A 24499-nucleotide genomic window follows, 5' to 3' on the forward strand; every position below is an offset into this window, starting at 1 on the left:
AAGGCAACATAAAATTGCATGAACATGCTAAGACAGGCATTGATCAGTCGTCATCATGAGTAGTTGCTTGTGTCTACGCGTTCTTTGGAACCTATAAAGGCAGCAGTTTTATTGTGCATTTCGTTTACGAGACAGCACTTGCTTTGTCTAGTTTATTTGTCTGTGCTTGCTTACAAAAAGCAAAATGTACATCACCATGAACTGACCAACCTCTAGGTTGGCTCCTCACTTTTTATATTTCCTTGTGTCGATGGGTAGCAGACACAGGAACAGAAATAAAAAACAACCCTAGAAAAACATGGTGGATAGCACACTTGCACCCATCATTGCACGCGTGCCACGTGGTCACTCATCCCAACAGATGTACAGTGCACGGAGTGACCCCCAAGCAGCGAAAGCTGGGCGTGGTCGCTCTGTACTTTGTGAAAATACAAGCTACTAGAAAGATTTGACAGATAGCACAAACAGTGCAGGTGCGCCAACTTTGCACCATGGCACGAATTTTTCAACGCTCAACAGAAAACGCACCGGTATGTCAGTGACACCATGGAGGAGAAATTCGAAGACAAACCAGGACATCAGTGACAGTGAAAGGGTTAAAGCGGTCGAATACAGAAAATTTAATTTCAGGGTTTATGCTTACCAGCAATGAGGAAAGCTACCGCAGTAACTTGAGCTGACTACTCTGTAACGTGCACTCAAATGCTAAAAACACACAAGCATTTTTGCATATGTTTGGACACAGAGCATTCATACTGTTCGGAAATAATGCAGGTTTTTCCTACTATAAACATCATAATATTGCCCCCAACCACGCCATTTGATTTGTTTACAAAATGTTTTGTTACAGGCACCTGGCCACACCCTGCAATCTTATCCTTTTTTAAGGGAACCGTCTTTTTCCCCTTTTTCCTTTGTATGCTGCACCAGCAGTCCTGTTTGATATGGAAAGGGTGTTGCTTTGCGATTCCTATCCTAGCTTTTCCTGTTTTTTATTGAAAATGTTCTCGATCTAAATGAATGACTGCAAATGGCCAGTACGATGGCCAACGAGACGAGTACGATGGCCAGTGAGACTCATTACACTACATGAAACAGTGTCAAAAAGGCACGCAATACACCCTTTTCACTGCTAGGCACAAGTTGCATCTAGGGCATTGAAGTGAATTCACCTAAACTCTATTTCTGGGTGCATGGAATTGTTTCACTCATGTAATGTAATCCATAATATGACTTTTGAGTAGAAATCTAAAGATCTAGTTCATCTGTAATAGGCGGTAGAAGAAAAATCCCCACACACTGTCTGTGAGCACCACCCAACTACCACAGTGAACAAGGGTGACAAAGTCGTTATTAATTAATTCATGGAGCAAGGACGCAGCCCTGATGCGACAAAAAAAATAAGAAAGGTACCAGGAAGTTTCTCACCCTCATTGGTTCCTTATTTTTTGCCCCATCTCTGCAATGTTCTTATGTCTTAATATCACTAAGGTACCACAAGAATGCCACAATGGTTTTCTATGTTTTCATGTTCTCTCAGCCTTCAAAATCGAGATTTTCATGCATTTCACAGCCGTAATGAACTCCACTTACAGGCCGTGCAGGATAGATAGAAACAGGAGGCAGCCAATTCTTCTGGTAGCTCACAACGTACATCCTCCATGTCAAACACCTGGCCCTGTAAAAAATGGAAGTTCAAGTAGTAAACAAGCCGTAAATATGCGGTATAATGCCGTGAAATACTCGCTCTGACAGGACATGACAGAATTTCTTTTTTGTAGGTGCAAAAAAGGCACCTTCAGTAGTTTCAAGCTAAAAAATAAGTACAGTGCTCACTGATTGAAACGCAACACTGCTAGCGCGTGGCCGCTAATACATGCAGCGCCGTCCATGGACGCGGGGAACCACTTCCCCGCTTATTGGCAACCGGAAGCAGCAAGCTTATGGTCAAAACACTCTCATCCTCGTGGTATACCACAATGCAACACCTAGCTTCCACGGGCGTCCACTGGTGGCGCTGCATGTAGCGCAGGCCACGCGCTTGCAGTGTCGCATTTCAATCCGTGAGCACTGTACATACATGACAATCCTTACAAGGCTTTCAGCCATACTTTAAAGGAACAGAAGCATCCTTACACTGAATTAATGTTTAACTAAGCCTATTAAATATCCCTAGGTGGTAGAAATCTGTGGCCCCAGATTTCCACTGTGCAAGCATATTCTCTGGTCCAGAGGGTGCGAAACGTGGTTACGGCTTTTAAAGGAGCCATGAAGAGAAAACACAAGTTTGGTTCATTCAAAGGATTCTGTTGCTAGAATAATGCTGACACCATCTTTAACATAAACTCCACTCAAATAAGCTACAAATTAGGAACAAAGGAAATGGCCATGCGACCCACTAGCTCATTTCCCGCAACAGAACCTATGTCATACCAGCCAGCTCTGCAGTTAGCGGAGGGCGGCAACAGCAAACGCGAATTAGGCAGAGGCTATAAGCTTGCCGAACGAACTATTTGCACTTAAATTTAGGGCACATTCTTTTTACAGTAGTAAGAATGGTGGGACCAACAGTAAAGGTTAGGAAAGCACACGTAAGCATAGAAGTACCGATGCGTACTGCTGTTGGTACTGCACGCACTATGCTTGGTTTAGCTGCACACGACTGCGGGGCTTTGGGGTTGTCTCGGACAACAATGGCCGATTGACACAAGCAACGGTGTCTTACGTGACCATATTTGTGGAGCGAGCACTATGTTTCACGAAACGATTATTTTCTCGCTGAACAAAAACAAGCCACGTTTAAATACGGTAAAAACAAAACAAAAGCAGAAAGCGGCTTGCCACGGTATGGTGGCACCATCTCGGTTAACTAACGGTAAAGAACGTTTCCCAATCGGCCACAGAGCGGTTGGTTCCTGTGAAGTCATTGCAGACCCTGAAAATGCACGATTTAGCGGGAAAACCAAAATTTTAGCTTCAATTAATGAATTTCTCAGTGAATAAAGCATCGTTTGCATTTGGACAAGTGCTGGGGGCACCATACCACACGAAATCTTTCGAATAACACAAACTTGTATTTTGTCTTCATGGCGCCATTAAAATTCTCTCTGAGGCACATGGTGAACGTCTCAGCGTGCCAATACCTCCAAGGGGTAGGCAAGTTGAAATGCTGACGAAACGAAAAAACAGGATGGCGAAGGAGCACGGTGGCAAGCCCACGCCCTGTTTAATCTTTTTCGCACCGTGATTGTATCCCCATCACATGCATATTTGTAAGAATCAACACGTTTAACCCATGCTCAACATGTTACGGTCAACACAATTTATGCAAGCCAGCTACAAATAATGTCACACCACACAAGAATTTCTGTCTGATCATGACGATGCTGGATGAGCTTAGGAAGGTGGAAAAATTTCTTGCATTAAAACAGTGAAAGCTGCCCTGTGACTGCACCAGCAATGCAGGCTGGAACAGCATGTTTTCAAGCTGCGACGTCTAAACAATTATCTGGTCAAATGTTCACTGCCTAAAGACCTTGTGCATGTGGTACTACTTATAAAGTTGTTAGGAATGCTTAAATGTTGAAAATTCAACGTATATGCAACTCTTACGTATTATAACTACAAATGTAATGCAGCCTCCTTGCATTTCTTTACCCGTAAACGAAAACTACCCGTTAGAACAATGCTAAGCTGCCTACGTCCTGTAAAAAAATATACTGTGGGTCAACTGCCTCAAAAAAAAAAAAAAAAATCGGGGAGTGGGCGTTTTGTTTTACAACCATTAACGCAGTTTTCTTTCTTTTTTCTTTTTTTTCATGCAACAAGCTTTAGCGTCGAATCCACCAAAGCCAAGCGGCGGCCGCTGGGCCGTCAGCATATTTTCGTTGCCGGCAATGGCAAGGGGGTCGATCACTCACACAGCATACTGGCCGCCGCTCCTGGAAGCTCATTATGACCGCGCCTACGCAGCCGGTAATTTACAATAAAAGAAGCGCGGCGAGCCGAACACCAAGGAATATACTCAACACGTTTAACAAAACAGCACTGCGGCAACGCGTAATAAAATTTTAACATGCACCACGATAAACAATCACTTACGGCAGAACACGCAGCATTTTTCACACGTCGCGTCGACAGACTGGAACTTGCAGTAGAGACTCTTGATTTACGTAGGCACGCACAACTTGTCAGGTATTTTGTCAAATGGCGACCTCGATGTGCGTTTGCTGCAGCAGCGCAGAACGGCGACGACACAGACGCTTTGCCAGCACTCACGATGTTTCAGGTGGCACAAGAGCACTAACACGTAATATTACGGCAGGAGGAGCACGTAGCAATTCACGTAACATCAGCAAATCGAAAACAAACCACCAAAACCACGCACAACGAACGAGCCACGTCTTTTCTTGCGCACCTATAACAATGACTGCATATATGCTAGCCTAGACTAGACTTATTACTACAGTTGGCTATCTAGCAGTCATAGAGTTTTAGCAGTTACTTTCTTCCTTCATCATCACCCCTGAAGCAAACTAGGCAGACGCCATTATAGTATTTTGTTAAAGTTGATAATAGCAAACATATATATAATGGCAGTATATTTTCTTGATGCGAGCAACGTCTTTTGTTGTCGTAAGTTGTTGCTACTCAAAAGCGAATAAAAATGGATTAACAAACGAAGTTATTATCATCGTCATCTACATCTAGATTGACTGTTTTGTGTTTTGTTCAGCGTCCAAGCATTCACCATTCACTGTTTGTGGGCTTTTCACGAACAGAACGGCCGGATAAAACAATTATTCCCCGCAGACATACGCAAACACACGCGCACACGCATATGCACACACACACACACACACACACACACGCGAGCGCGCGCGCACACACACACACACACACACACACACACACACACACACACACGCGCGCGCACGCACGCACACGCACGCACGCACGCACGCACGCACGCACGCACGCACACACACAAAAGCACCGTGCGTGAAATCCACGCAGGCAAACAATTCACTCAAATGGAGGCCTAGCAAGACTATGTGAGCTCAAGTATTTCTACCTAGGTTTACGACCTGCTCGCGTACTGTTTTGGTGGCTTGGAGGTTAAGTACTCGCCTACTGATTCAAAGGGCCGTGGTTCGAAACCCGCTCAATGACCTTTGTTTTTTTTTTTTTTTTTTTTTACCGTGTTTTAATTGAAGTTTTTCTGCCTTAGGTTATATTTTGACATTGTTGTTGCTCTTGTTGCTCTCGTCTGGCTGTGTCCCTTTTTTTTCTGTCGCAATATATTTTTACCGCGAGCTCTGCCCCAAAAAACAGTACACCGCTTCAGCATTTAGTTGCAAGGATAAGCCATTTTACAACGACCCTGAAGGAAAACAGAGACTAGGACAATCGAAGCCACTTTTTAGGTTGTTTTTGTTTTCATTGCTTCGTTTTCTATTCGGCTTTTTGTGTTCATTTTACTTTTTCTGGTCTGTATATTCTTCTCCCTCCCACTTTTTTTTCGTAATGGGAGGGACGAGGCACTTCGATCAGCCTCGTTCAATATGTATCCTTCTTACGCCACTGTTTCATACAAACGTACCAGTTGGTAATATTAATTCTGCGAATTTATCAGACCTCACTAGCACGAAATAACGTATACAGTGCTGCAGAATTTCCACAAACCATCGGCATTGTTTCTTACCATCTCTAGCCAAGCCAAAAAACTTAACCTTTCGAGTATAATTAAGGCTTACATGCTCGACTTTATGTTTACTTGAGGAAGCACAATCTTCAGAAAAAGAATGTAAGGCAACAAATAGTTATCATTCCTCCCAGTGTCCTAGAGGCAACACAAAAGACATAAGTCAGTCTTTTGACTTCATTTTGCCTTCAGTACATACATAAGCAACAGCATTACGGCACACAGAAGAATTAAGACAGCAAATTCAAGTTCTATCTTACAGCCTTTGTCCTAGAGGCAACACAGGGGAAACAGGCCAAAGTCTTTTGACTTCATTTTGCCTTGAGTACACACATGGGCAATAGCATTGCGGAACTCAGAAAGAGAAGAAAGCAAGTCATTTTTAAAGTTTTATACCTCTCATCCGAAATAAAATCTTCGTATAGAAATTTAAACTTTGTCTTTACCATAGTACATATAAAGGTAAAACATCATGGCTGTTTATCCGGCAGTCTATAAAAAGTACACAGCCTGCTTATGTCCTAGAGGTAACACAAAGGAAAAGTCAAAAGAAAGGCCACACAGTCAACATGCAGGAGACACAAAGTAAACAGAAAGGAAAAGTTCATTTTCATAAGGGTGCATCATACCACCCGGGAGTTGCTAGAATACATCAGCAGCCCCCATTATTCGCACCACGACCCTCGAGCGTTGGGGGGGTGCACGCTGTCCAGCTCGGAGGACCAGCGGCAATCATAGGGCACACAAAGCAGCACGAGCCCCGGACTTAATATAGGACCTTTCCTGCTTCTGAGCGTGCAATTCTATCTGCTTGAAAAGAAACTGAGTGTTCACCACCCCGACTTATTCTGTGGCACGCAACTACGTCACAACGCGAGCAACATCATGCACGCTGTTACTGCACTAGCTGTTCCTGCGGAGCGACATTATGTTCTGAGGTAGATAGAAGCCCGGAACTTGTGGCGCTAGGGAAAGCGTTAATTAAACATAGTGATTTAGTTCTTCACATCAACCTACACAACTAAGCTACGAATCTAAACATTAATGTCGGACACTTCGAGCCGTCGAGAGGATTTTGCTCCCGGGTTTCCGCGTAAAATGCGTTAGGAGGACGCAGGAAAGGCCAATACACCCCCGGTGTAGTGGAATGGGGAAACGTACTGATCCCTCTTTTTGTTCTCGCGCTACTGACCCGCTCGCCTTCATTCTACCTGTATGTGCGGAAAAAAATTAAAGCAGCTCCACTCAACGGGAACGCTGTCGGAAGTGCGGAGCAGTGATCCGCCAGTGTTTCCCTTGTGTTATTCTTGGGAGTACTTTGTGTTTGTCCTTTTACAAATTTCGTACATTTAATAACGACTGGCTGTTCACAGGTTGCATTTATAGGCTTATCCTACCAACGCCGCCTTTAAAATTACCTGATACTAGCAGCGTTGCTCCTACTCTTCCGCAAAGAGTGGCTTTGACACTCTTGACTAGTTTAGTATCAGTCTGAAGTTTATACAAAAAATCGTTAAGAGAGGGTGCCGCAGCCCACGACAGGGCTTGTAAAAAGACACTGGATTGACTTATTAATTTGGGAGTCATTAATGTATTATCGTTTTTATAACATGTTTTCGTTTTTTATAATACTGTGCATTTATTTCCGGCCTAGCAAAGGCAGCGTCCGTGGCAACGGCGCAGCACAAAGATCACCCCCAAGTCCCAACAATATATGAGTAACGTGTGTCCCAGTGGCGGAATGGGATAGACATCAGCTTCGTAACCCGAAAGACCCGAGTTCGATCTTGACCAAGGGAAGCGGTTTTCTTTTTGAAACCTCTTTTCGGGTGCGTGGCGCCATCACCTCGGAAAAGCTACGGCGACAAGCCAGACCCCCAAAAGTTCTCCGCACTTGAAATCACCGGGCACTTAAGTCTGCTTTAACACTGCTGGCGATTATCAAATTCTTCACTGCTACATCGTCTTTCCGTTTTTTTTTTGCTTTTTCCTTTTGGGGCTAATTACTGCCACGAGCGGGAAGACTGGCTCCAATTCAAGCGGCAGCTTCCCGACAGCCATGGCTCTCCTCCGCGTGCTACGCACGTGCCGTCACGTGCATCAGTCAAGGCGCACAAATCAGGCTAATTGTTGTCCCATTCTTGCACGTTGCCGGGTTGTCGCTGTGGTTAGCACCCTGACTGCTTCGCTCGAATCCCGGATTGAAATCCCACACGAATTCTAGTGTGTTTATATTTTATTTTTACAGCAACAGCCATTTTAGTGACATTCACGTTGACGCCGCCGCCGCCGCCGCCGCCGCCGACGCCGACGACTAAAGTCACTTTCCACGTACGTTTGATGAGACGTCTAAGCTTTCGCCTTGATAGGCCTAGGCTCAAAATTGGTCCTAATCCCGTTCGATGAGCGCACGAGGGGCGGCAAGACAAAGGGCGTACCTGTACACTTTGTGAGCAGCGAAAGCAGGCGGCGACGAAGACCAGTACAGGAAGAGCGTGAATGGCCAGTGCGGCGAGGTTGGAGATTCCCGAGAAGTGGACGAGGCCGATGATCAGCTGTAGGAAGATGGTTCCCGGGCCGAGCAAGCTGCCAAGCATGAGCATCCCCAGGTAGGCTATGTAGCAGAGCGAAATGCCGCCGTTGTTGCGCGCTGTTTTGCGCGCGTTCATGAGGATGTCCAGGATGTTGGCCATGGTCGACGAGTTCCAGCGGCGCCGCTGCGTGAAGAACTCTTCGAATGTCTCTGGGCAGCGCGTGTAGGCGTCCGAAGCGGCGCTGTACTTGACCTGGTAGCCTTGCTTTAGTAGCAGCGTGCACAGCCAGCGGTCCTCACCTGCGAGCATGCCGACATCAATTGATCAATGATCATGGTACCTGACTCGCGCGTAAGCAGCCTCAGTACATCATTACAGCTACCAATTTTGAACAAAAGGAGTTTAATTTGGTAAGGGATGTCAATTCATTTCAACGACCCAAGAAAACGTATGTACCGATGGCGGTGGCTAGGGGTTAAGGCGTTGTGCTGCTGAGCCCAAGGACACGGGTTCGTTTTTATGATGCAGGCGGAAAGCGAAAGTGCCCGTGTGGTGATACAGTCCCCCCCCCCCCCCCCCCCCAACTCGCTCCATCCCCGCATGCAGAAACGAACACAGTAAATTAGCCATTACCATACACAAAATAATCCATTTATTGCAAATAATAAAGCTACTTTCCGCCTTAGCTGCCTACTTTGCAAAAAAGCGGGGATTTTTGTTTTCACTTTCATTTTGGCGGCTTCAACTAGCATATCATTCTCTATACGAAACATTGTTTGTGCCAGTTCGAGTCGGCGTCCTCCAAAATCTAAAAAAGCATTGGCGGAGCACATCGACTGCCGAAAGCGCTTCATTGTAAGCGTCGGACGGCTTTCACTCGCGAAATCATCAGGAACGCTGGCGAGCTCTTCCCACAGTTCACCGATGCTGCTGTCTTGGACCGGAGTCGCGGAATTTGCAGGTTCCATCGTGAGTCCCGCGCGTCGGAAACAGTTACGGAAAGTGTCGGGCATCACGTCACTCCGTGCGAGGCGCAATGTCTCAGTCGCGGCTCTTGCTCCGTGGTCGTGGCCAATCCACATCTCCATCGCCGCTTCGAGACCATGCATTTCGGCAGCCATTCTAGGCGCGCAGAGTTGGATATATCGGATGTGAACTTCGTTATGAGGAATATTTTCCCCATGTATTTCTGTAACTGAAATATTTTTGTTCGATATATAGCATAATTCGCTCTATCCGGGTTCGTTATAGCCGGGTTTGACTGTATTCCGGAACTTGGTAAAGATCCCCAAGTAGTCAAAACTAATAGAGAGCCCTCCATCTAGGCTCGCTCCTCACTCCGAGTAATCTAAGCGCGCCCTACATATTTATTTCACGGACGCTGTGATGGCGTTCATGCGTGGTGCACTTTTTCTAATCATTGACAAACGCCAATAAGAATGTGGTACGTAAACAGCACAGCCGCCACGGCCGAGGGTTGAACAAGTACGCTGAGCAGGCGACAAGGTCTTGGACTCGCCATTCTCCAGGTAGCTTACAAAGTCGCTCTTTTTGTGTACACGTGACGTAATATAGCAAAGGTCTGTACTAACAAGGCCGAGCAGTGTAGTCTAATAAACGTCACATTTAGTGATTGCTGAAGATGAGGCAGTAAAGCAAAGCACGTTATTCATACCCAGCTTTCTCGCTCAAAATTACAACCTCTCGGGAACCTAGAAAAACCACTTTAGGAAAATGATATTTGGCACAAAGCTAGAAGTCAACGCGAAGATTAAAACGCTTAAAGAAGATTGCAGGTTTCCGAATATTTTTTGTGTAATTTGCTGTCAAATCTAACTCCCCATGCATTTCTATGGGATAGTTCCCATGGCTCAAGAACCCAGTCGCGCAACGTGCGCGACTTGAAACGCTGCCCAAAGCAAGTATTCACCCCAAATATTAGCTGTGCAAAAGAACTTTTCATTTCGCTAAAATATTGCAGAGTAATCACTGTTGAAAGGAATGCCATGAGCGGGAAAGCTGCACATGTTTGCGAGTATTGCGAATGAAAATTGCGCCACGGGGACGAGACATTATTTCAGGAGATAATTAAATGCAATAGCCGCGACAGATACGTGCCCTGGAATTACTCTACGGGGTCAAGTCATGAATCATTATCGATCAATTGAAGATAATCGATAATTGAAAGATGAAAGATGATAGGTCGATAAAGTTGCCCTGTAAAAGTAGGGACTTGCGCATCTTGGAGAGAAATAGTTTTCAGTGTGACTTTGGAAAGAAATGTTCGTTTGGCACATGCGTGGTACGGTCATTCTGTGCATAAAATTCCTGTTTTCCCGTCTAATAAATTTAGCTGCGAGTCAGCGCCGCGTCCTGTGGCTCCTGTGTACTCCATTGGTTTGCGCTGTTTCTAGCACGAACAGTATATAATTAACCATAGACATAACGCACCTTGGTCGTACTGTATGAAGTGGGACGCCTCGGTAGACTTGGTGGTGAACGTACTGAGGACGTTGTCGGCCAACAGTGCCTCACTGCGGAACAGTGAAAAGCATCCGGGGCTGCAGAGCACGCAGCCCAGAACGTGCTCGGTGGACTTCTGAAGCCAGTGTCCGACTGCGTACTCGAACTTTTGGTACCACACCATCGGGCCTGCATGCAAGGGCGTGGGCATGGGCATGGTCAGGTGCTACAGGGCTAAGAGCACACTCTGGCCCATGGAATAAACGGTTCAGAACTCACAAGGACATGCATCAGGTGCTATGGAGCTAAGAGCGAGAACACAGAGGCCCATTTTATAAACGGTAGAGGAGTCACATCAGCTTACTCGGGATGTGAAGCGTGTTTTCTTTTTTGCTGTGAAGCTTTTTTTCTGTTTTTTTACTATGAAGATACATCAAGCGTGATATTGCGAGTTTATCGTCAGTAATAAAACATGGGTGTAGGAAAAAAATGTCCCAAGTGGAAACTGGTACAAAATGGCCCCAGATCCATCGTGCGACCCCATAAAAAGTTGTCGACATCTGTAGCGATTACTTTTTAGGTGAGTGATGGAAATGGCGGAATTTTTCGAATGTTATAGACTTATTATTGGGGTCTTGGGGGTTAAATGAAGCTGCATCAATACAGGAAGGCTTTGATCATTGTCATTCTACATGTTTTCGTGTGGGTAATGTCCCGTTTGTCACACGGCGTTTTGTCATTGGCTGACTTGTATTAGGTGGTTTGGCACATAGGATCCTACACAAAGTAAGCTTGGTCACGCAGCCGCGATTTTTTTTATTTCCTGTTTCTTTTTTTGTTTTCATGAGTCAGAATATTGCTTCAGTGATTACAATGGCCTACGATCCGACGTAGCAGCTATTCGGTTACACTGCGCTGGTATGTGCTATTGCAGCGTAAAATATTTCGCATTAATAACTGCTACTGCAGTCTTGTTAACAATGTGAACATCTCTCATAAATGAACGCGAAATGGCTCAGGATTGCACTTCATAAAACCTTTATTAGTAAAAGTTGTAACTTTTATGTTGCAAACTTCCCCTTGCATGGAGGCTAATGCAGACTCTATTCGTTAACCGCGATACAAGTGCACGAGTAACCTTTGTGCAAAAACATAGCACCAGCTCTGTTGCTGGTTATTAAATTGGAATCAAAATCAAGAGTAAAATGTTGCACTAAAATTACCTCTCTCTCCCCCAATGCAGACATTTGTCATGCTAAAGTAAACTGAGAATTCTTTAATGTGATCAAGAGAGAAATCAGCCCGTCAATAGAGGGGGGCAGGGGATCTAATCGTCACCCCTCTTCCAGGACAGTTACTGTAGGATATCAGCACCCTCTTCTGCAACCTCATATTCCTTGCTTCCCTCTTCCTTCGTTTGCTAGATCTTTCTTCCCCACCCCCTTCACTCCAACAGGCCTATGACAAAACGCCAGTGACGAAGCGGCAGTATCCCAGCAAGGCCGGCTAGCATGAAAAAATAAATTAATAAGATCGAATAAGTACAAGGTAACATGACATCAGTTACCAAAAAATGTGAGCGAACTGATTACCCGCGATAATTTGCACCAAAATGTCTTGCACGCTTCAAGCTGACTTCGGATCATTGTCCGGGTTTCCATTTGGGACCATTTTGACCGGGACCAAATTGTCCGGTATCCATAGAAAATACATTATACCTGTTTCGGGCGGGTGGCAACCGCCGCTTTTTCTCCTGACCCACATCAAAGAGATGCAAATGGCTACGCTGTACCATCATGGGATCAGAGAAGTGAACCAATTTTGTTTTCTCGTGAAATGCCACACCCGCTATTGCTTCTTCAAATCAGTCTTTCCACGATCCGAAAATCGAAGGTACATGCGCTCGAGCCCCCAGCCTATCTCTTTTGAGCGCTTGACTTTTTTTCTCCCAAAAACTATTTTCACAGAGAAAGACTAAGGGTACGGGGACAAAAGGTACACATAAGTACCTGACTGGGTCCGCGCTCCCTGTGTAGACATCAGCAGCAGCACAAAGTTACAAGACGCGAAAAGAAAAATTCAGTACCACTGGGAACCGAGCAAACAAAAAAAAAAAAACAATGATGAAGCACTCGAATCACTTCGCGTTACAGTGTGAGCGTGACACAACATATCATCACACAACCACATATGTATCAACTTACAAAGCACCGAAATTCAGAGGGAATTATTTATATAAAAAAGAAAGGTACATATACAACAGAGGACGCCGATAGCTTTATTTTCTTATAAACGAAGTCAAAATACAGTTTTTTTCAAAAGAGTATTCTCGTAATATTCGCCTAAAGGAATTTGGAAGACATGTTTAGATAATCTCAGCGATATCTGCATTGTCATTTACGAATTTAGGAATGGGATAACGCAGGTTCTTAAAGCCATACTAGTTTGTTGGGGTAACCTGTAGCTCATTTTTCTGAATTGAAAACTATCATTCACTGAGGGACTTGTTTGGTGAAATTCGTGACGATTTGTGCGTATTTCCTTGTGTACATATAGTGCAAGCTTGTACATGTGTAGCTGTTGTATATTCAGTATTTAATGCACCTCTCCGAACTGTCTGGTACTGTGTCAGGAACCTAGATTCTCTAGAGCCCGAAAAGCTTTTTTCTGCGTTATAGTTAGCTTAAAAATATTAGAACGATTTGTTGAGCCCCTGACTAAAAGGCAGTACTTTCATTGGGATTGAAACTGCGTAATACACGGTTAGTCTGAAACTCTTGGGAATTTTATCACGGAGTTTCCATAGTGCGCCAGTAACCTTAAATAGCTTCAGTAATAGTTGGTTAGTATGTTCGTCCCACGTAAGAAATTCATGAAAATATACGCCGAGAAATTTTATGCCGTTCGCAGATATAATAGCTTCAATTGAAAAATAGATTTCAAGATTCTTATCTAACGGAGCGTTTATAGCTCTTAAAATTGCGTACTTGGTTTTTTTTTAATTTAGTTTCAGATGATTTGTCAATAGCCAAGCGGGGAGATCCTTAATCCGATCGTTCGCGGCGGTTTCAAGATCCCCATGTTATCCCCAGTAAAAATACACGTTAGCGTCATCTGCGTTTGCGGCATATTGCAGATTTGACTAATATATAGCAAAAAAATAAGAGGTCCTAAAATAAAACATTGTGGAACACTGTTTCTAACAATTTGATATTGTGATGTATATTCACCGAGCATTACATACTGTTTACGATTACTGAGATAACTTTCAATGAGGCTGTGCGAATTTCCCCTTATGCCATAACTGTGAAACTGTACGGTACGGTACGGTAATAATGTACGGTAATTTACGGAATCATATGCCCTTTTAATACCAAGAAGTAATTGATTGATTGTGGGGTTTAACGCGCCGACGCAACGCAGGTGATGAGGCACGCCGTAGTGGAGGGCCCCGGATTAATTTTGACCACCTGGGGATCTTTAACGTGCGCCGAAATCTCGTGCACACGGGCATTTTTGCTTTTCGCCTCCATCAGAAAAGGGAATCGAACCCGCGACTTCGTGCTCAGCAGCGCAACGCCTTAGCCACTGAGCCACCGCGGCGGGTCAATACCAAGAAGTATACCAATTGTGTAAAGGTTTGTTTCAATGTTTTCAATGAGCTTTTCCTTGATTGCAAGTAGGGCCAGCTCGGCAGACTTTCCCTCTACATAGCCGAATTGTTTTGGTGTTCTTATCTGGAAGCGGACTATGTAATCGGTGAACCTTTTAAGAATTAATGATTCTAAAACCTTTGAAAGAATGCTTAAAGCGGAAATTAGCCGGTAATTGTTGAAATCATTTTTTGCCCCACCCTTGTGCAGTACGGTTACCAAACCAATTTTAAGCTCGCTGGGGTATACCGCCATGAAACACACGATTGCATACGTGAGCCAAAGGTACTGCAATGAAGGGGCGATTAACTTGATTGGCCGCGCTTTTCCTAGTTAGTATCCTACTATCCCTATCCTGCGGCCTTTGAACAGCGCGCATGCGTACCTACCCGAGCCTGTTGGGTGCACGCGTCCACACACAGCGCCCAGTTTAGGGTTGTTCTTCATGTGGTCCAGCAGGTAGAGCACTGCCTCTGGCCGGAAGCTGATGTCTCCGTCCAGGGCCAGGATGTAGGTGTTGCTCTTGCGCAGCTGCTTGCGCCGGTCCTCGATGGGCGACGCCTGTAGGCGGTGTCCCAGCAGGTAGTACATGTACATGACCTGCGACCAGCGCTTCTTGTTCCTGATGCGGGCGCGGTCCTTGAGGTGCACCACGAGCGGGTTCCGGCCCGGCATGGTCCACTCGAGCCGGCCGCCGTACGGGGTGTCCAGCAGGCGAGGCGGAGGCAGGCAGATGTCGCTCAGCCCGTACACGCTGCTGCTCGACGACGGAATTGGAAGAAACAGGCAGGTGGAGACGTTAGGCTTTTCCTCCCTGTCGGAGACTACAGCGCAGCGGGAGGGGGGGGGGGGGGGGGGCACAGGTCTAAAATGTCGATTTTAAATCAGATTTAAAGCACAGCTTTCTACCTCTATCCGCCAACGATTCCATCGTGGCGTGCGGGACAGGAAACTCCGAACGCGGATGCGGATGGGGAGGGCGACTTTCCCTCCCTGAGCACAGCGTAAATGGCGCGGCGATAGGGCGCTATTACCCAGCGTTCCCCGCGCGCAGCCGCCTGTTGGAGGGACGGCTTCGTCGTCTGCTTTAGCGATGGTTGTTTTTGGCCTGTTCTGGCGCGCTTCGCGTCCACTGCGGGCTTCTTTCGCCCGGGTTGATTAACTTGTTCGACAGCACCTCCTGGGTAACCTGGACCCGATGGAATTAAGTGGTCGCACGGCAAAGATACGCTCAGGATTGGTTTGCAGGGCGGGAAAACAAAATGTAGAGACCACATACAGACACCTGGCCGCTATAGAGAAATGCTACCTTTTGCGTTTTGCGCACTTCTGGCCACGAATGGGGCTCCGTTTCCTAAATTGGTGATTACCAATTTGTTTGTGTTTTTAGAGGTATTACAAAAGGCGAAACGAGCAACTGGATCTGATAAATAGCGATTATAAAAGTTCCCTCAGCGTTCTCGCAATTCTCAAACTTACTAAAGTAACTAGTTTAAATCGGTATAAATGGGAATCGCTAAGCTCACATGCCGAATTGTTTCGGTGTCTGCGCTTGTGTCGCGAGGTGGTGTACCCTAAGCTAGCCCATCAAGATGGCTAGGTTCCGCTGTCTTACCCTTCGAAAGACGCTCCTCTACGTTTTCTTTCTCCCTACTCACGGCCGGGCTACAACGGCCGCGTACGCCGCTCTAGCCCGGCCTTGGCCGTCGCTGCTACTGCGTTCGGCGTTCGGGACGCCACCCCCGCGAATTCCAGGTAACGGCTGGCAGAATCTCCGGCGTTACTCTTTGTAGAGAACGTGTGTGAATTCAAGTGACGTCGCATGGGCAATTGTTGTGGATGTAGTTTAAAGATTTGCTTTCCAACCACCTTCACAGCGTGGATTGGAGCCATGTTTTTAAACTCTTAGAGTGGGTAATGTGAATTTATTCCGGGAATAGGCTCGTGAGACCAAAAGTGCCGTTTCTCTACGTGATCGGTTGCCGAATGCAGGTAATTTAGGGTTTACATTTTCCAGTCCGCAGAAAGTTATCGAAGTGGTAACTAGGTAACTACAGGGCTTGTAGTGCGAGCATCACACAAAGCTTCTCAAGTAGAAACACCGGGAGGGGCGGGGGGAGAGGGGGCATAAAAACCGTGGGCTGATCGAAAACTTTTGTTCAGCCCATGGATTTCATGCCGCCGGTGTTTCTACTTGTGAAGGTTTGTCAATTGTGACATTTTTGATCGAGCTTCCGCTCCACGCTTTATTGTCGTTATGGCATGAAATAAGATCCGTGATTAGATACAATTTGTGTTTCTCCATACCATGGATGATTTGAAGGCCCATGTTTACACAGACAGAAAAAATAGAGACCAAACTACTCTTACACTCTAGCCCATTAAAAAAAAATGTTAGGAAGATTGCGTGTAGCCCAATAATTGCATCGGATAAGTTGTTTGCCAAGAGGACATTATAGGTCATGTTGTAATACGGCGCTCTATTTCCATTAACTGTAACTTCCGATGATTATGCAGTACTGCACGTAGCGCCAGCCTGGCTGTATTACCCAACTGCACCCGCCGCGCTGGCTGAGTGGCTGTGGCGTTGTGCTACTGAACCCAAGGACGCGGGTTAGATTGCCGGGCCGCTTTTCTGATAGAGGCGAAAACCGAAAACGCCCGTGTATTCGAGATTTCGGCGCACGTGAAATATCCGCAGGTGGTGCAAATTAATCCGGAGCCTTCCACTACTGCGCGCCTCATCGCCTGGGTAGCGTCAGCGCGTAAAACCTCATAATCAATATTTCCCAACTCCGCAAATAGCACCAGTTTTTCTACTGTGCAGTTTTGTGGACTGTCTGGAGTAGACGATAAGGGTGTACACACCTTGCATACTTCATGAAAAGTAGACAACGTCGGGGATGCTTACCAGGTGGCTTCGTTCACCATGTCGATCAGAGTTCGAACGTAGTCGTTGATGACGCGGCCATTCTGACCCATAGCGTCTTGACCATCTCTGAAGGCGTCGTCAAAAATTATGTGTGCTGTGGAAAGTGAGAGGGATAAAACAAGTGACTCTAAATGCAGCTTGAAAATAACGTTAGTTTATTGTTCCTAAAAATACAGGTAGCCTCGTGATTGCGGGGAAGGGGCGTTCTAATGGGACAATTTTAACACAAATTCGACCATTTTTCTTGGCTTAAAAAGTGAAGGAACCTTGAGATTCGCTTGTACGCGTGCAAAGCAATCGCGTTAGGCCGGGTTGAGACTGCTGCCGCAACTGTCTGAATAACTTTAAAAAATGACGTCATTTCATGTCTCAGCTAACCGAACTGCGTGACATGCCGTTTTGTTACGTCCATAGACCCCGCAATGGCTTTTGCATCGGTAGTGTGAACATAGCCTTATCGTCCTCAGTAATGCGTAGGACTATAGTCCGCCCGGCCCAGATATATGGCAGCGCATCCATCATACGTATATCAAGAGCAAGCCCGCGCTCCCGCAGTAATAAGACCACTTAATAGCGTTAATAGTCCAACCGGGCAGCGAAAGTGGTCGAGGTCAGCGATGTCACGCTCGTGACGTCACGTTGGCACAAAAACCGATACTTTTATACTCCAACGCAGTCCACGTAGCGCGCGCTAGAGTACTGCTTTTCCGAATACGAAATTATATTAAGTGGCCGTTTCCTGCAAGACACGAAATAGCGATCTAGCCGCAGCCTCTAATAGGTACCACGGCGAGGTGCGAGCGTAGGGCATCCCGGGTGACCAGGCAGGCGTCGACGGCGCGAAATGCATCCTTAGGACGTTCTTCCCGGAAAAAAACAATTCAGTTATGTGCTTGGTGTTTCAGAATGGTCACAGAAAAAGTTACTTAGTATTTTAAAAAAGTGTCATCGGCCTCTTGATTGTGAAGGCAGATGTTACAACATGCACATGGCACAAAATAAAGCAAGGAAAAAAATAGTATTGCTGCCAAGGCAAAAGCGGTTATATCCACACCTGGCTAATAGCAATAGCGGGAAAAAATAAAAGCAAGAAAACGCGTTCATATGAATACATGCAAGCGACAGGCGAGCACACACAGGACACCCATTAGAACTTACCTTCGAAAACGTAATACAGCTTGACCTTAATTCCAAGACGCAACCTTGAGAGTTGGCGGGCGCTCTGGTCGGCGTCCATCCTGAGTGACAGGCAAGAAAACAACGCAGTGTCTAAAGTGTCGTCCGACGAAGCTCAAGATCAACGCTGAAGGCATGGTTAGAGTGTCATCAGACGCCATTCAAACTTTAAGTTTTGCCTGGCACGGATAATAACGTGTGCCACAGTGCTGTAGGGGTTACGTTCTAGCTGCGTGGTGCGAATGGTGGCAATTCGAGTCCGTGGCTTGCCAGTTGTTTTCTCGTTTCTTTAGCTTCAGCTTGAACTATAATTTATTGGTTTGAGTAAGTTATCGGCGTGCTAAATGGTTGGTTTTCGTTCGTTAAGTTGCCTTACATTATGTCAAATGAGGAAGAGTGAAGTAGTGCCAGACGCGGTGCTCCTCTAGGAAACCCAGCTGGATGTCACTTCAGTGATGTGACGGCGCTTGAGAGACAGCGCAAAAAGAAACGTGTAGGGCACCGCGGGTGTAGTTACGAAGGTTGACTCAACAAGTTCCGGCCCACTCAAAGTGTTGCAGATGGTAAATGTACTCCCGAATGTATTCGGCAAGATATGCGCACCGGTTAATGAGAGCAGAATTAGTGGCTGAAATTCGTAGTTTGTATCGCCAGAGAGCGTCATTCAAATGTTGGCTTCTATAGGCTTTTTTCAAGCGAAGCTTGTATTCACGGACTTGCGCCGTCGGTGATTCGCTTCACTTGCGCATCACTGACTTGCGACTGGCTAGCGCTGTCGGTGATGCGTCGTTGATGCGCTTCGTCCTGTATTGTTTTATTAGGAAGCTGCTCAGCAAATCATATTTTTTTGTGCCCGCAGTTAAAAATACCAAGAAATTGCCGGATGTGCGTACTTGAGCAAGGGTCTGGGTCTTGTGGCGACCACATGACAGCTAACAAAATCAAGAAAATGCGGAGCGCTCGTATGTGCGTGCCTCGCGAAGACCGCTCAGCGCCCCCGGCGCACGTTTGTAAAGGCAAGCATACCCACTTAGGGAGATTGGCAAAGATTGGCCGCAAAAAAAAAAATCCAATCACGCTGTCAAGGTGGTTGGAAAGCAAAGCTGTAAACGACAGCCACAATTGCCCACGCGACGTCACTTGAATTCACACACGTGGTTCTACAAAGAGTAATACCAGAGATTCTGCCAACGCCCTCCTCCTCCGCAGCCGCTGAATCAAAACGAGCGTCTGTCTGCCCCGTCTCAACGTGTGAGCGTAGCTTAGTCGCTAAGACGACGAGCTCTCGCTCCGCTCCTCTTCGGGCCCAGGTTCTTACCTGGTGTTCGCGGAGACGGTGTACCGAACGCAGCAGCGTCGGCCACAGCCGGGCTAAGCGGCGGACGCCACCGCTCTAGCCTGGCCGTGCGTCGGCAGAAAGAAAACGGAGAGGAAAGTCTTTCGAAGGGTGAGGAGGAGGGCGGCACGCGCGGCTACTGCATCGTCTCTCTCACTGCCTCCCTCTCACTCTTGTTTCACGTATCGCCTCCAAAAAGCACCCTCCCCCTCCTTAGTCGCTGAATCAAAACCAGCGTCCGTCTCCCCTGTCTCCACGTGTGAGCGTAGCTTGGTCGCTAAGACGACGGGCTCTCGCTCCGCTTCTCTTCGGGTCCAGGTTCGATCCCTGGCGGTGTCAGTAGTTTTATTTAGCCTGGTTGGGAGTTTCTGGTGGCGCACGCGACGTTGAAACCATTGGCTGGTAGAGGTAGAAATCTTTGCTTTATAAAAAAAAAAAAGAAAAAAACTTCCGGTGTTCGCCGTAATCGTAGCAACACTTGCTCGGAACGAGAAAGACACTTCATAGCGCACGCCCCCACAAGGCGATTTCAAATGATTATCACTTCCAAAAAAATGAAACAGGCTCACACTTATAGCAACAATGATGGAGTAAAAGTCGTTGCGGCAGCGAAGAAGAAGCAAATAGGCTCCTATCGGGGTATTAAACCTTCCTGATAGTCGTGAAGGCTGCGTACGGCTACGCTACCTTCAAGTCTTACGCGTTAGTGCAAGCTTACTTCATTTTTTTCTTTCTTTTCCTTGTCGCTGCTATTCAAAGTTTAAGCACTTTCCACTCAAGCTATGCAGCACCTACTAGACCCTACAGATGCCGTGTTAGCGTAAGTCGAAACGTCGTGCGGCAAAGCCAACTTCATCCAGATGCTCTAATGACGACAACAATGATGGTGATGCATTTGAAGTGTTCGGCACATACCCACTCCAGGAGATCGGCCAGGGATTAAGTGTTCACTGTGCCTTTGTTGGAGCTTATGGGTAGAATGTTGGAGCTCGCCTTTCGCAGCAGGCGCGGGCGCGCGCGCACAAGTTTCGCGTTATATCACGCCACAATGGGAGCCAATTAGCGTCGTCGCTCGTATCACGGCACATCGCAGGTGTGGTCACTCGCTTTTGTCGGGCAGTTCATCTTATAGCGCGGAGTGGGTAGGCAACGCGTTAATCGCTCCGAGTAAGAGCAGGCTACCATTTGAGAACGTAAATGTTCCCGATAATCGCAGAATAATGATCTAAAATAACGTTTACCAAACATTTGGATTCGCATAAAGCTCAGCGAAATGAAATGGTTTCGTTTCAATTGATCGATGCTTTTGCGTTTTCGGTTCGGTCACTGCCTTCTAAGAGTTCTCGTTTTGATCATTCAGTTTCGATTTTGGTCGTTTCCGTTTTCACTGAAGTCAAGCTTCGCATGCAGCGCTGTTTCCGGAGGAAACGGGCTATCATTTATTTGTTTTTTACACCCACAGACGAGTACTCGAGCGTTTTAGTATCTGTTCCAGACCTCCCTCGAGATAAATTTATTCATTGGCATTGTGAGACACGCATTCGTACAAGCTCGCGGTAAGTTTTCTTTTATCTGCAACACTATATAATAAACGATAAATTTCGCGAATAATATTTCATTTCTTATTCATTAACGGCCCGATAGCGGGTGCGGGAAAGCGTCAACCGGGTGCAAAATGGCACCCTGTTTGCTGCCTCGATATTGCAGCTGACAGAAGGCGTCTTCTGGGGTCAGCGGCAGCCAAGAGCCGCCTCCTAGCTGGCGATCATGCTCGGCCACCGAAGTGCGGATACGGTAGGGTCGCACCTGAGCACAGACTCCAGAAGCTGCAGCATCTCATCCTTGGTTTCGTGCCACATGGTAGCGCACGCGTAGATCCTCGTGACGTCATCGCCGTCGTCCTGTTCGCCCTTACTCCGCGTCCGATGGGGGGAGTTGGCTTCGTCGTTTCCCGCGGAGTATCCGATGGCGTCCTCGACCGTCCAACACTGGTTCATTTCCTCCTGCGCACGTTTTAAAGTAAAGCTTTATAAGGCTAAGTGAAAAATCCGGTGGTCATGTGTACGCAGAAAACCCCTTCGGCTAAACCGGATAAGCATGCCGAAAAAAAAAAAATTAGCAGTGGCTTAGCGCGGCTATGCCAGGATATACGCAGCGTGAGCCAAGGTTCAGCTGGCTATTCTTAGCTTTCCTGGTTGTCTAGGATTAGTTTGATTATCATGCTTACTGCTGCTTCAATGACACACACACGGTGTACGCATTATGTGACACATGTATATTTATCAGGCGGCTCCGGCACAGCCTCACCAATCGCCCCATAGCTAAGCTGGTTTCACAGGCGCACGCCGGTGTTGCTGCGACGCACGAGCCATCGGTTCCACATCCAGCCACCCCACGCATGATCATCGAGTGGACCGGGCCGCCACGTGCGGAACGGAGGTCGGCGAAGACGCTGGCGCGTGGGGTGTGTGAGAGACGCCGGGCAGCGAGCAACGTTCTTTGGGCCGTGTGACATCACTGTTCCTCGCGCATGCGCTACACGGCTCTCCAGGAGCCAAGCGAAACTGCTCAACCTCGGCCAGTGTAGCTCACGTTACAAAAAAAAGCTTGAAATTAGTTAGAAGTAAGGGGAGAGAGTGTGGCTGGGTTCATCTCTCTCCGAGCGGAGCGCGCGCACAGGGAGCTACTGCGTGAAGTACAGACCAAGCGATAATGGATTGTAGATAGTTATACTTAAAGGAAGCGGGATTGGGGTAGCTGCATTGCTGGTAATTTTATACTCCAGGAAAAAATACCAACATAATAACTGAAATACATACCAAGGACAGCGAGTAGCAGGGCAGAAGGACAAATGCTTCTAACACCAAAAATGAGTAGAAGAATCTTATTGGTTACGTGGTTGGGCTCCTAATATATTTTGTGACAAGCGAGGCACCCTGATACACTTTATTGCTGCTGAAACGGACGCCAAAGACAACCAATGCGCCAATCGGTACGAAAGCCAGTGGCAATTCTTTTTCAACGCCTTTCAAGCAAAAGAATGCACAAAGCAAGCTTTCCTGACTCGCTACTAGACACTGTTTTCTGAAAACGTCTGAAATAAACGCCAATGACAAGCGAGCAGTGTTCTTGTTGAGGCATAACATACTGCTAATTATATTTCACCAAAAAAAAAAAAAAAAGAACGAGAAAGAGGAAGCCTCTTTGAGACCCTGTCTTGGTCCAAAAGCTAGTGAAAGAGCGCATGCTAAGGTTGGCCTGAGCACCGATTGGTTAGCTGGTAGGGTGTGAAACTTACCTTTTGTGGTCCACAAGGGCGTCGGATGTTCAGTGCCACGGACTGCTCCAGCAGAACGCTTGTGTACGACGGTCGCGCGAAGATGCTGCGAGTGTAAAAGCAATTGGTGGTTAGCGCAGCTGCTGGGCTCCAGGCGCGTGTTTTTTTAATTTTAGAACATCACGGCACGTGCCGCACATTTTTCAGATAGTTAATTGCGGCTTTGTGCTCGACTTAAATGCGAAACGTCGACATTGCGCATTTGATTTGTTCAGGCAATGCAACTTTGCTATGCTCGACTCGGGCCTCTTTGGTTGCATAGCACTGTGCCGCGTGTGACAATGTTCTTTTTTAGCACATGTGGCGGGTTTGAGAAAGGGTGATGTGGGCGGGGTGCGGATGGCTGGAAATCGGCCTATAGGTTGAGGCTTATGTGCGCATCTTTCTTCGCTCACCGAAGTGACAAAATGAGCCCGTGTTTTCGGTATCGCATACGAGTGCCACAAAACGACGATATTTCTGCGATACGAACGGCGATGAAAGCAGTATGTATAGCTTTTGGCGATGCATATTAAAGCGAAAGCTTTTTCAGTGGAACCGATGGCGTTCTGTCACAAAACTAAGGCATTTTACCATAGACTGGTTGGTCGACCAGATTTCTGGACACACGGCGTGTGCGTGAAATCGGGCTCCCGTTGTTCCAAAACGGTTACTTGAAAATCGCGAAAAAGGAACGGTTCTAGATGAGACAATACATGCTGCGAGTATGCATAAGGAGTGCAATAGTATACCTTTATCTCATAAACCACGTATCGGTATACATCTAGATCGTTCGTAGATACGTTTACTCAGTGCGCGAAAAATCGTCGCATGGGTTAGTTCTTCGTTGGCGATTTGGGTCTTGAACGGTTTCATGAACGATTCGACGCCTTTTCAGCAAAGGTTGGATTTACTTTTAGCCCTAGCGCTTTTCTCAACTTTTCTGAGGAAAGGATGGTATTTTTTTTTTTTTTTTTGCCGCACAGAAAGGCGGTCGGAGCGCACCGTCCCCAACTGGTGATCGGTGCTAACACGCTGCGCGGATGATATCACGTGGCACTCCCGCCATTGCAGCCGAACCTACGCGGCGTGCCGAGAAGGGCCACATTGCACTCCGCGCACCCCGACGCTGCAGTCGGGCGGCTCATCGCGACATGAAAACCAGTCCAAGTAAACGCGAAAGGGGCTGCGTTTCACACCAATTCAAAAGGCAGGCAATTTTGATACACATTATATTACGTTCTGATGAAATGTATCCAGTCATTATTTTTTCTTGGTACAATATAGCCTACGCACGTGTCCAATCAGTTTCGCACTTACTTCGAAAGCACTTACGTCTTGTACAACTTGTTTGAGATGGAAACAAAAAGGACGCTGTCATTTAT

At 46.7% G+C, this 24499-nt stretch overlaps 1 protein-coding gene across 1 annotated transcript in view; it reads right to left on the minus strand.

Moving 5' to 3' along the window:
- Positions 1-24499, minus strand: part of LOC144170659 (chitin synthase chs-2-like) — an 81428-nt gene that overhangs the window by 12166 nt on the left and 44763 nt on the right. Inside the window, exons 6-12 of the mRNA XM_077700590.1 lie at positions 23097-23181; positions 21605-21801; positions 18445-18524; positions 17266-17380; positions 14744-15111; positions 10690-10890; positions 8143-8537 (exon numbers count right to left, since the gene is read on the minus strand). Coding sequence (XP_077556716.1) covers positions 8143-8537; positions 10690-10890; positions 14744-15111; positions 17266-17380; positions 18445-18524; positions 21605-21801; positions 23097-23181 — 1441 coding nt within the window. The remainder of the gene's footprint in view (positions 1-8142; positions 8538-10689; positions 10891-14743; positions 15112-17265; positions 17381-18444; positions 18525-21604; positions 21802-23096; positions 23182-24499) is intronic.

This window comes from Haemaphysalis longicornis, unplaced genomic scaffold (assembly GCF_048455015.1).
Source record: "Haemaphysalis longicornis isolate Haplotype H1 unplaced genomic scaffold, Haemaphysalis longicornis Haplotype H1 scaffold_2, whole genome shotgun sequence".
In the NCBI taxonomy this organism is placed as follows: Eukaryota; Metazoa; Arthropoda; class Arachnida; order Ixodida; family Ixodidae; genus Haemaphysalis; species Haemaphysalis longicornis.